The 13,430-nt window shown below is 39.8% G+C and overlaps 1 protein-coding gene across 11 annotated transcripts in view; it reads left to right on the top strand.

The window, feature by feature from the left end:
• BTRC (beta-transducin repeat containing E3 ubiquitin protein ligase) overlaps positions 1-13,430 on the top strand; it is a 191,760-nt gene that overhangs the window by 51,308 nt on the left and 127,022 nt on the right. For 7 of the 11 annotated variants that reach the window (XM_081222501.1, XM_081222500.1, XM_081222493.1 and 4 more), the window contains exon 2: positions 6,813-6,920. The exons of the other annotated variants lie outside the window; for them this stretch is intronic. In XM_081222501.1, the coding sequence (XP_081078627.1) occupies positions 6,813-6,920 (108 nt within the window). The remainder of the gene's footprint in view (positions 1-6,812; positions 6,921-13,430) is intronic. 11 annotated transcript variants of the gene reach the window in all.

Raw genomic sequence — 13,430 nt, 5'->3', positions numbered from 1 at the left:
TTGCCTGGCCTTATGGAGTTTCACCTTATGCAAACAGGACTTAGCGTTTAGGAATAGACTTAAGGAGTCTCCTGTTCAGTTATCTAGAGCTTTTTTCTGCATAATTCTTTCTCCAATACTCTGACTCACCAATTATAGTCTATTTAGCCTCCCCACATTCTGTTCTCTGTTTCCTCAATAAGTGGTCATATTTTGCTCTTCTTAGAGTCCCCTTTCTTATGCCACGGACTAGAAAGTGTGTTGAGGTTTAAGACTTGGACAGTTTTAAGGATCACCTCATTTATTTTCTGTCTTTCAGGGATTACAGTCTGGTACTGCCTGTACTGCCTGTTGTCCAATGTTTTCAAATATATGTTTCACATATTTTGTCCCTTTTTTTTTTGTCTATGATGGGAGGGTAAGTTTGATACCAGCTACTTCCTTATGGTAGTAGCTGAGGTCTAATGTTCTTTTACTTAGAATTTCTATTTTATTTAAATTTAATGTACTGGAAGTCCTCACTTTGCATGGTTCTGATATGCACAAATTTCAATTACTACAGTTTAGTTAAATAATACCAGTCCCTCAAAACATGGTTCAAATTTCAGTTATCAGAGTTTATTAACTGTAATTTTTGTAAAGTGCAAACTTCCTTGCTAGCTCTCCAGTCCACAGATCACTATGTGGAAAACAGATGCACATAATGATCAGTCAGTCGCTTTCAGTCTGTTGATTAGTCACATACGTACTGCACAGTGTGCACTTGTGGGCACGCCTGACCTGGGTCCTCTTTAAGATCTCTTATAAGACTATAATGAAGGTACTGGTCAGGGCTGAGGTCTCATTTGAAGGCTTGATTGGGGAAAGACCCACTGCAAGTTTACGTGGTTTTTGGCAGAATTCCTTTCCTCAAGGGTTATTGGAGACTCAGTTCCTAGCTGACTGTTGACTGGAGGCCACCCTCATTTCTTGCCATGTGAACCTCTCCAGTATGACTACTTGCTTCATCAAAGCATGCAAGCCAAGAAGGCAGTAGAGTCTATTAGCAAGATGGAAGTTTCAACCTTATATAACCTAGAAGCAAGGTATTAGGCTATCCCACCCTCAAGGGGACAGGATTACTTACAAGTGTTATGAATATCAGGAGGTGGGGATGACTGGGGGGCATGTTAGAGTTTGACTGCCAGTGTTATAATCCATTATCATCATTATTTATTCTGATGTTCAATTTGTCGCAGAATTAGCCTGTGAGAACCTTTTGCACTGGCCCCTGTATCATCTTGCCGTGTCTTCACCATTTTTGAGTACCACAAGATGATACTCTGAGCTCATCTTAAACTTTACTTGCCCAAGTCCTGGAATTAGCCATGTTCTAAGGAGCTCTGGTTCCTTTTAGTGGAGAGTGATATTTAGAATCATTAACTGTACTCATTGCTATTAAGGTGTTACTGTTACCAGACCCTCCCAGTTGATAGGGCCAGGGGGTGTGTTTGTGGTATGTATGTGTACACACACATATACATACATCACTTACCTAGAAATTGTCTGTCTCTGTTATGAAGCTTTGCATTCATGACATCTTCAATTGTAGTTCAGCAGCATAGTATTCACTCTGGCTTTCTTCCTTTCTATATTTGTAACTCTTCTCTGATGAGAATCCTTGCTCTTATTATCCTCAATATTTGATCTACCCACCTAATTTTTTAAAAAATTAATTAATTTATTTTATTTATTTATTTTTGGCTGCGTTTGGTCTTTGTTGCTGTCTGTGGGCTTTCTCTAGTTGTGGCAAGTGGGGGCTACTCTTCGTTGCAGTGTGCGGGCTTCTCATTGCAGTGGCTTCTTGTTGCGAGCATGAGCTCTAGGCGTGCGGGCTTCAGTAGTTGTGGCACGTGGGCTCAGTATTTGTGTCTCATGGGCTCTAGAGCACAGTCTCAGTAGTTGTGGCACACGGGCTTAGTTGCTCCATGACATGTGGGATCTTCCCGGACCAGAGCTCGAACCCGTGTCCCCTGCATTGGCAGGCAGATTCTTAACCACTGTACCACCAGGGAAGCCCTTCCCCCCCTCATTTGATGAATCCTTCTGTATAACTCATCTCCCATTGCCAACATAGCTCTCTCTCCATTTCCCACCCCATACTCTTTATGGATGCCTCCCTCACCCTTTTGGGATCTATTTGCACTGGGCTAACCCTTCCACCCTTCTCTCCCTACTGAGTCTGAAACTCTTTGCTGGGCCACTGCCCCTCACCCCACTGGGTCTGAATTCAGTGCTGTCCACTACCCCTCCACTCTGTGAATGTCTTCTGCCCACTTTGGAAACCCTCACTGCCCTGCCCTTCCCCGTCACGTGGACACGCTCATCATCCTGCTCACGGCCACTTCAGTCCCCCATGTAGAAGCTCTCCTCACTCGACTAGGGCTGTAGAACCCCATGCCAGGCCACCCTCTTGTAAAGATTTTTTTCTGTCACCCTACTTGGGCTCTGAAACTCTGTGCCAGGGCTTTTACCCCTCAGGGACACCTTTCTCACACCCCTTGGACTCCAAAAGCCTGTATTGGGCCATCGTCGCCACTTATACCACTCAGTTTGATGCCCACTTAGCTTGTACTCACTTAATGGCTGTTGAAGTTCATTTTTCAGGTAGGAAAGGAGATGAGGGGGAAGAGGAATCGAATTTTATTTTTCATATTAAAAGAAATCTCGCTAGTATTTTTACAGCAAATGCTTTTAACCTAGTGCATTGTAGTTTATATGGAAGCCACCGTTTCCTACATCTGTGTAATGCTCACAGGTTTATACCCATGATTTCATGCCATATTTTTACTCACATACTAGAGGTTTATTATCGTGTTATGTTTATGATTTCTGAGCTTATCTACTCTACCCCACCCCGACACCCCCAAACCCACAGGTAGTTTTCAATTTACATGTGTCTGTCAGTGCTACCACCATTCTTCCAGTCATTCATTTGAAATCTTGGGTTATTTCTGACTCATCTTTCTTTGTTCCTTTTGTCAGTCAGTAAGTCCTGTTGATCTTTCTCTTTATGTAAGTTTGTCTTCTCTTTGCCCATTACTTTGATGATTAACATGGCCTCTTGGGTGGGACTCCTTTTCTTAGTTTCTGAGTCAGTCCAGTGCCCCTAAGCCACCTTTGGCTCCGCATTTTTAAATAAATGAATGAACTCCATGTGTGACTTTTTAAGTGCCTTTTTTTTCTGGCCATACCGTGGCGACATGCGGAACTTCCCCAAGCAGGGATTGAACCCGTGTCCCCTGCAGTGGAAGCACAGAGTCTTAACCACTGGGCCACCAGGGAAGTCCTTAAGTGCCATTTTTACATGGCATTATTCTAGGTAGTCAGAGTATCTAGTTTGAATCCCATATTTACCACTTGCGTGGTACCCATTCACTTTTGGTAATTTATTTAACCTCTCTGGATCTTTTTTACTTACTAGATTGTTTTACAGGTGAATAAGATAATGAATCGCGAAAGAGATTTATCCAAAACACATACTTTCAGCCTGGTAAGATCAGTCTCAGTAAAGTAAACAGTGTTATTTTATCAGTATTCTCACTGTTCTATAAGCAAAAACTGTTTCCTTACTTCTCTTTGATATGTAGCTTTCAATGATCACTTGCCATTAAGAGCACATTTATTGAGCATCTACTATGACCACATGCTGGAGATTAAAAAAAAAAAGACATGACTCATATCTGAGAAATACATTATGATAGAGGAGGCAAACATATAGTTAATTTACGTACAGTAACAAGTGCTACAATAAGATTAAAGACTGTGTCTGAACTTTTTAAAAATTAGAAATTTTAACTAAACTTATATAGCAGCTATTGTCTAACACAGTTTAGTATGTTATTGTATTTTTCCTTGTAGTTACTATTTGTGTTAATTTATCTCCCTCAAACAGAGTGTAAACTACTTGAGAATAGGTCTTTATAGTGGTGAGTGTGGGTTTTGGGAGACAAACACATTGTGGTCTTATTTCTGCCACTGACATTTAGTCACTGTAACTTCTCTGAACTTGAGTTTACTCTCCTGTTAAAGTGAAAATACTAATAATTCTTTGACAGGATTGTAATGATTAAGTGAAATAATGTTTTTAAGGATCTAGCACAATGACTGGCAAACAATTTATGCCTGATAAATTTTGTTTCTCCTCTCCTTGTACTCCACTTGTGTCTGTTCTGCTAATGAACACTAAATATTTGATTAATGGATGAATTTATTGATTCAATGATCTGCAGTTCATAATGGCTTCCCAGAACATTTTGAAATGCAAGTGGCATTCATGGAAGCCTGTTCTTGGTAATGATGGCACTTTATATTTTTTTCTTTTGTACTTGAAGTTTTTTTTTAAATATTTATTTATTTGGCTGCACTGGGTCTTAGTTGTGGCATGCGGGATCTTCAGTTGTGGCATGTGGGATCTTTAGTTGCAACATGCAGTTCTCTTAGTTGCGGCATATGGAATCTAGTTCCCTGACCAGGGATTGAACCCAGGCCCCCTGCATTGGAAGTGTGGAGTCTTAACCAGTGGAGCACCAGGGAAGTCCCTGTACTTGAAGTTTTTAGATCCCTTATATTAATTTTACCTTGTGCAGTAAGGGTAGGCAGATATGATTATCCTATGTGACAGTGGGAGTTTCATTTTTGAAGTGAGTGAACTAAATTGGGATTCTTTTTTTTAAATTTATTTATTGGCTGCATCAGGTCTTAGTTGCGGCATGGGGGATCTTTCTTTGCGGTGCGCAGGCTTCTCTGTAGTTGTGGTGCACGGGCTCAGTTGCCCTGCAGCATGTGGGATCTTAGTTCCCTAACCAGGGATCGAACCAGCGTCCCCTGCATTGCAAGACAGATTCTCAACCACTGGACCACCAGGGAAGTCCCTAAATTGGAATTCTTAAGAGCCAGTCATTGAATTTGTATAGGTAGAGTGTGAATGTATTACATGGCCTATGGAATACTATAGTTCTCTTGACCTGAATTTTTTAGTTGATATAGTAGTGAAAAGGGAATTCTTCTATTCCATGGCTTAAGGATACATAAACTCTCAATGCAGCAATCTTTTTATTGTTCATTATTATAGCTTCTGTTACTCTTAGAAGTTGACCAACAGGGACCTGAGTTTAGGAGTTTTTGTCTTTCAGCTTTCATATAGTAAATGCTAAGGCCAGCCCTTTGCCTGCAGGGCCTTCTATCAGTGAAGAGGAACTGTGGCTTTTTCCAGGCAGCCAAATAGGGGGAGGAGTCAAGATTTTCAGTGTTCTTTGTGAAAATGAATTTGTGCTGTTGAACCTCATGGGCATGAGATACTATATTCTCCTTAAAGCACTGCAGGCCCCTTGTTGCAACATTTCCATCTCTTTTTCTGATTCTTTCAAGTAGTAGAAAACATGTTTCAGGCATTTAAAAACATGCTGTGTATGCTTTTTAAAAGCTGGTAAACTCATTCGATTGATTAACAGACTTCAGTTGTAATAAATTATTGGCCCACTGTTTTTTGGAGTACTTTGCAGGATGCTATCCTTATATCAGTTATAGATAGTGTGAACAATGAATACCGTATTTTGTTTCCTTAGTATTTCTCCAACTAAAGTGTTTTAAGAAGAAAAAAAGTCCCACGATGATAGTAAATATTTCAAAACTTATAAAGTTTAGTATTATGTGCACTGACTGTTATATTTCAAAATATTTTTCTGTTTTTATATGTGCTGTGATCAGGTATTTAGTTTTTTAGTATTATTAGACTGTAATAGCACCCAAGTTGATGGACAGAGCTTCAGCCTGGGATACATTGAGGGAAACCTAAAGATTGTAAAAATTCTTCTAAAAGATACAGTGTTTCATAAAGCTACAGGAGGAGTACCACTAATATTGTTTAATTAGTACTACTAGAACTCATAATTTCTACCTTGTTTTTTGTTTGTTTGCTACTGAATACACTATATGTATATTCACACTTACACATTTGTTTTTGTTTCTTTAGAAGGTTTTAGGACCAGCAGCTTTTTGGGGTTCTCTTTTTTCCTCTTTTTCTGTGCCTGTCTGCTTCTTTCTTTGTTGTTGTTTTCCCTTCTGTTTGGATTGCTTCCTGCCTCCTCCCTCCAATATTCCCACCCCCCCTTAATCCATCTGGAAAAATGAAGAGGCAGCTACTATGGTAACTATGCATTTTGGTTAATAGCAAACTAACAAGATACATAAAACATAGCAAACTGTGCAGAGTTAGTTGCTGTCAAAGCTGTAGGGGTATAATACTTTTTCTTTTCCTTCTCCCCACCTTCTAAAAAAAAACTAACTTTCCTGTTATATTTTGTCTTCTAAGTTACCATTTCTAATATTGAAATACTACCATGAATAATTCCTTTTTCTGCTTAGTCTGCACAATATTTCACTCTGGTGAGTTTATGGGAGATGAGTTGAGGTGTGTAGAGGAAAAGAGTTGATTAATTGGGTTAAGAAGTAGATTTCCTTTGGATTCATACATAGAAGACGAACCAGGATAAAAATTTTTATTAAATATTTGGCTTCTTGACCTATAACTTTTTTTTCTTGCTTTTTGGCCACCAGTGTCCCTTTTGAGTTTCCCTCTGGGGTTAGAACTAGTTAGTAGTATGTACTAACTAATTAGTAACTAATTAGTAGTTACTAATCCCTCTGGGGTTAGTAACTAGTTCTTGAAGATGTGTCTATCTTAAAGGCAAGCTGCAACTGGAATATTGTATTTAGCCAAGCCTTGAAAATTCCTGTAATCTGTGCCATCCTGTCTCATACCGTCCCATCTCATAGTTGTCCTCTCTCTGCAGTGCTCTATGCCCAGGTCTCTGTGGCTGGGCTGCTCCAGCCTGGCGGACAGCATGCCTTCGCTGCGATGCCTGTATAACCCAGGGACTGGCGCACTCACAGCTTTCCAGGTACTTTCTCTGTCTCTGTGGGTTATTTGTGGGCATTAGTATGTGTGTCTAATTAATTGGTGTGTCTCTCCTTCTTTCCCATCCTTTACTTATGTTCACTTTTCTCCTTCATGTTGCCTATATTTCACATCACTCAGTTCTCTAATTTATAATGTAGATCCAGATCCATCGACTCTTGAGACATTCTTATTATCATGATTGGTTTGCCAAAATTGACATAGCGCAACTTGACTTGTTGGTTTTCATACCTAGTAGAAGTATGATAGTGAATTTTAAAGTAATCTCAATAAATAGCATTCAATATGTAATGTTTGCTCTGGACCTACATAAAGCCAATTAATATAATCAATCAATTAATTACAACCAGTTGCCTGAGCACCTTGTGTTTTTCTTGTGATCACTAAAAATATAAGGTGCTCAATTCAGAGTGTCTCCTGGCTACTATACTATTATATATGTGTGTGTTTGTATATGTTCTTTTGGGTTTTTTTAAATAAATAAATTTATTTATTTATTATGGCTGCGGTGGGTCTTTGTTGCTGCACGCAGGCCTTTTCTAGTTGTGGTGAGCAGGGGCTACTCTTCATTGTGGTGTGCAGGCTGCTCATTGCAGTGGCTTCTCTTGTTGCAGAGCACGGGCTCTAGGCGCATGGGCTTCAGTAGTTGTGGCGCGTGGGCTTCAGTAGTTGTGGCGCGTGGCTCTAGAGCGCAGGCTCAGTAGTTGTGGCACATGGGCTTAGTTGCTTCATGGGATTTTCCCAGACCAGGGCTTGAACCCGTGTCCCCTGCATTGGCAGGTAGATTCTTAACCACTGCACTACCAGGGAAGTCCCCAGTTACTTGTCTTTAATGAAAATACTTTAAGTGTTTTAGTGATGATGATGCTGGATATTTGTCCTTTGCAAAATTTCCTTTGCTTGTCTTATGAGATACAATATGGTGAAGGGCGTAGGCTTTAAAATTAGTTAAATCAGGGCTTATATACTGTCTGTCACTAGTGGTATGATCTTGAGCAAGTCATTTTCACTCTAAATTCATCTGTAAGTGGAGACTATAGTAAGGGCATGCAGTAAATAGTTGCTGTTATCATCCTTATCTTCATTGTCATTAACATTATTGCTATTAATGTTAGAGAATATTGATATCCTGAGAGCATCATTTTATTTCAAACATCGTATTTTTGTTTCTTTGTTTGTTTTTTACTATATATCATATTGATGAAGTTTCGGCTCTCAAGGAACTCAGTCTAGCTTTTTGGTTTTTTAAAATCTTATTGGGGTTGCAGTGAGTTTCACCAGACTGCAGTCTGAGAGAACAGTCCCTATAAGACTGCCCTCCTGGGCCTCCCTGGTGGCGCAGTGGTTGAGAGTCCGCCTGCCGATGCAGGGGATACGGGTTCGTGCCCCGGTCTGGGAGGATCCCATATGCCGCGGAGCGGCTGGGCCCGTGAGCCATGGCCTCTGGGCCTGCGCGTCCGGAGCCTGTGCTCCGCAACGGGAGAGGCCACAACAGTGAGAGGCCCGCATACCGCAAAAAGAAAAAAAAAAAAAAAAAAAAAAAAGACTGCCCTCCTTCAGATACCAGTTGTAAGGAGGCCCGCCCCCCCCCCCGCCTCAGGTTTGGTAACTCACTAGAAAGGACTCACAGAACTCACTGAAAGCTGTTATATTCACAGTTTATTACAGGGAGAGGATACAGGTTAAAATTAGCAAAAAAAGAGACATACAGGATAGAATCTGGAAGGAACCAAATGTAGAAATTCCTGTCATCCTCTCCCCATGGAATCATGGATGGCATTACTGCCTCTGGGCCACTGTATGTGACAGTACACACAGGATATTGCCAATCAGAGAAACTCACCCATGCTTTTTGTGTACAGAGTTTTTATTGCGGCTCAATTACAGGCTGCTCACATGGCTGACTTTTAGTCTCTAGCCCCTCCTGTAGGTTACACTAATGCTTTTAGTCTCTGTTCCTTCTTAGGATTGGAACTGAGTGTGGCTCAAAGCCCCCATCATGAATCACATTTGTCCTGTGGCCAAAGCCCCCAGTCAAAGTTCCGTTAGGTAAGAAGTTCCAGGGGGGATACCACCTCCCAGTAACCAAGGGGAAAGACCAGGCCTCTCTTTGGGTAAGATTACTTCTTCAGTTTACAGGGGTCATGTACTCCTTTGAGAATCTGATGAGAACTACTGAACTTAGAAAAATACTCATGACACATAGGCAAAGTTTTATATATTATGATTATTATATTTATATTATCTTAAGCTATTAAATTACTGTTTATTTTTTTAACATCTTTATTGGAGTATAATTGCTTTACATTGTTGTGTTAGTTTCTGCTGTATAACAAAGTGAATCAGCTCTACATATACTTATAACCCCACATGCCCTCGCTCTTGCGTCTCCCTCCCACCCTCCGTATCCCGCCCCTCTAGGTGGTCACAAAGCACTGAGCTGATCTCCCTGTGCTATGAGGCTGCTTCCCACTAGCCATCTATTTTACATTTAGTAATGTATATATGTCAATGCCACTCTCTCACTTCGACCCAGCTTACCCTTCCCCCTCCCCGCGTCCTCAAGTCCATTCTTTACGTCTGCGTCTTTATTCCTGTCCTGCCCCTAGTTTCTTCAGAACCTTTATTTTTTTTTAGATTCCATATATATGTGTTAGCATACAGTATTTGTTTTTCTCTTTCTGACTTACTTCACTCTGTATGACAGTCTCTAGGTCCATCCACCTCACTACAAATAACTCAATTTCGTTTCTTTTTATGGCTGAGTAATATTCCATTGTATATACGTGCCACATCTTTTTTATCCATTCATCTGTTGATGGACACTTAGGTTGCTTCCATGTCCTGGCTGTTGTAAATAGTGCTGCAATGAACATTGTGGTACGTGACTCTTTTTATTATGGTTTTCTCAGGGTATATTCCCAGTAGTGGGATTGCTGGGTCTTATGGTAGTTCTATTTTTAGTTTTTTAAGGAACCTCCATACTGTTCTCCATAGTGGCAGTATCAATTTACATTCCCACCAACAGTGCAAGAGGGCTTTTCTCCACACCCTCTCCAGCATTTATTGTTTGTAGATTTTTTGATGATGGCCATTCTGACCAGTATGAGGTGACACCTCATTGTAGTTTTGATTTGCATTTCTCTGATGATTAGTGATGTTGAGCATCCTGTCATGTGTTTGTTGGCAATCTGTATATCTTCTTTGGAGAAATGTCTCTTTAGGTCTTCTGCCCATTTTTGGATTGGGTTGTTTCTTTTTTTGATATTGAGCTGCATGAGCTGCTTATATAGTTCAGAGATTAATCCTTTGTTAGTTGCTTCGTTGGCAAATATTTTCTCCCATTCTGAGGGTTGTCTTTTCGTCTTGTTTATGGTTTCCTTTGCTGTGCAAAAGCTTTTAAGTTCCATTAGGTCCCATTTGTTTATTTTTGTTTTTATTTCCATTTCTCTAGGAGGTGGGTTATAAAGGATCTTGCTGTGATTTATGTCATAGAGTGTTCTGTCTTTGTTTTCCTCTAAGAGTTTTATGGTGTCTGGCCTTACATTAAATTACTATTTAAATTACATAACCCCCAAATCCCCCAAACTAATAAGTTCTATTAAGGAAATGTTGCAGGAAAGGGAACCCCTTCTAGGGCCTGAGAGTGGGCTCTTGTCTCACACTTAGAAATGAATTGTCTGAGGAGACACACGTGCTGACAAAGCAAGAGACTTTTTGGGAAGGGGTGCCCGGGCAGAGAGCAGCAGGGTAAGGGAACCCAGGTGAACTGCTCTGCCACATGGCTTGCAGTCTCAGGTTTTATGGTAATGGGGTTAGTTTCCGGGTTGTATCTGGCCAATCATTCTGACTCAGGGTGCTTCCTGGTGGCGCGCGCATCACGCAGCCAAAATGGATTCCAGTAGGAGGGATTCTGGGAGGTTGGTAGGACATATGGACTGGCATCTCCTCTCTCCTGTTGACCTTTCCCGAGCTCTTACAGCTGGTGATAGCTTGTCAGTTTCCACGTTCCTTACCAGGATCTCCTGTTGTAAGGTACCTCATGCAAGTGGTTACTATCCGGCCTGGCCAGGGCAGGCGGTTTCAGTCAGTGGTTACCCTAACAGAAATGTGCAGGGAGCCATAAGAATGTATAAAAGAGGAACCTGATTTAACCTGAGTGTGGGGGTAAGGAAGATCAGGTAATCAAGGTTTGAGTTAAGAACTGAATGATGAGTAGAGATTAGGCAAAAAGGGAGGTGGGGGAGAACATTTCAGGCCAGTTCAAAGGCCCTGAGGACAGGTGGGGTTTTGTGCATTTAAGGACTCTGCTGGGAAAAAAAAAAAAAAAAGAAACCTATCATTTCAGAGAATGAGGAGAATAGAGGAGAATAGAGTTAGGGAAGACTGGGGAAGCTTGATCATGGCAGGATTTGTTGGCCATTGAATGTTTATCTTGATGCTAAGAGTACTAAGCTGTTGAAAGTATTTTTTTTAATAAATTTATTTATTTTATTTATTTATTTTTGGCTGCATTGGGTCTTCGTTGCTGTATGCGGGCTTTCTCTAGTTGCGGCAGGCAGGGGCTATTCTTCCTTGCGGTGTGCGGGCTTCTCATTGTGGTGGCTTCTCTTGTTGCGGAGCCTGGGCTCTAGGCACACGGGCTTCAGTAGTTGTGGCTTGTGGGCTCTAGGATGCAGGCCCCGTAGTTGTGGCTCACAGACTTAGTTGCTCTGCGGCATGTGGGATCTTCCCGGACCAGGGCTCGAACCCGTGTCCCCTGCATTGGCTGGCGGATTCTTAACCACTGTGCCACCAGAGAATATCCTGTTGAAAGTATTTAAACACAAGTTTGACCTGATCAGATTTGTATTTAGATGTATTACTCTAGCTATCGTAAAGATAATTTCAGTAATTGAGGGAAGAGATGTGGGCAGTTTGGTTTTGATGTCAGGACTCCTTTGCACTCTTAAAAATTATTGAGGACTCCAAAGTGGTTTTGTTTATATGGGGTATATATTGATATTTATTATATTTAAAATTAGAACTGAGAAAAAATTTAAATATTAATTTATTCATTAAAAATGACTACAATAGCTACAATAAATCCATTATATGTTAGTGCATATGAATGTTTTTATTTAAAAAAAACCTATTTTCTAAAACAAAAATTTAAGACTAGCATTGTATTCCATTTTTACAGTCTCTTTAATGTCTGGATTAATAAGACAGCTGGATTCTCATGTCTGCTTTCTGCATTCATTCTGCATTTGTGACGTGGTGTTTTGCTTGTAATACATGTAGAATTCCAGCCTCACACAGATATATAGTTTGAAAACGTAGAAGTGTTTTAATATCCTTTTCAGGTAGTTGTGATTTCTTAAAGATTAGTTGTAGTATAGAATCTGAAAGCATATCAATGAACTTCTTGTGCTCTGTTATATTAAAAGCATTGGTCTCTGTTTTTAACAAATCATGCTGGAAAAATTGGACATCTATGTGCAAAATAATGAACCTTGACTAGATACATTGCACCATATTAAAAAATTAACTCAAACTGGATTGTAGACCTAAATATGAGCTAAAGTTATAAAACTACTAGAAGAAAATGAGCGAGAAAAAAATTCGTTGTGACTTCACATTAGAAAATATTTTTTCGAGAAGACAAAAAACATGAACCATAAAAAAAAATAAGTTGGACTTAATCACAGTTTAAAACGTCTGATTTTTAAAAAGATACTGTTTAGAAAATGAACAAGTAAGGCACTGACTGGAAGAAAATATTTGTAAAATACGTATTTGATGAAAGACTTGAATTCAGAACTCTTACAAAACAATAAATAATAAGATAAACTACCCAATAAAAAAGGGCGATTAATGAGCAAAAAATTTGAATGGATATAATACCAAAAAAAGATACACAAACAGCAAATAAGCACATGAAAATATCCTCTATATGTTTAGACATCAGGGAAATGCAAATTAAAACAATAGGAAGACACTACATTGCCACCCACATGCTTCTTCCCACCCTGGAATGTGGGGCTGGGAATTCAATAGATCCTAGTAGTTATTGTATCCTAGCTTAATATGAGAAATGTTAGGCTAGAAAATTCCTTGAAAGCAGAAGCAATCTCTTACACTTATCCATTGACCTCCTTTTTAGTAGTTGGGGCTCAATAAAAACTGATGATTTGAACTATGTTAGATAAGTGGTAAAGATAATCATGTGCAACTAAAAATTGTAGAAGTCAAAATCATCTGACTTGGACACTAAGATATGAAGAACAATTCAAAATTTCTTTCAGCCTAAAACAATTTTGAATCTAAGGCCAGTAGGAAAGATTTGTGAACAAAATTACCATCGCTGTCAGGGCTTTCTCTATTTAGTCTTAATCAAAAAAATCAACAAATATCTATTTTTTAAAATATTGAGTCCCCTTATAAATTACTGTACTTCTGGAGTATATTTGGAGACAAATTGATTTAGAGATATTTGCTGAAAAATTCAGCA

Source organism: Mesoplodon bidens, assembly GCF_964165515.1.
Source record: "Mesoplodon bidens genome assembly, chromosome: 1".
Lineage (NCBI taxonomy): Eukaryota > Metazoa > Chordata > Mammalia > Artiodactyla > Ziphiidae > Mesoplodon > Mesoplodon bidens.
This window is presented reverse-complemented; position numbering and strand designations above follow the sequence as displayed.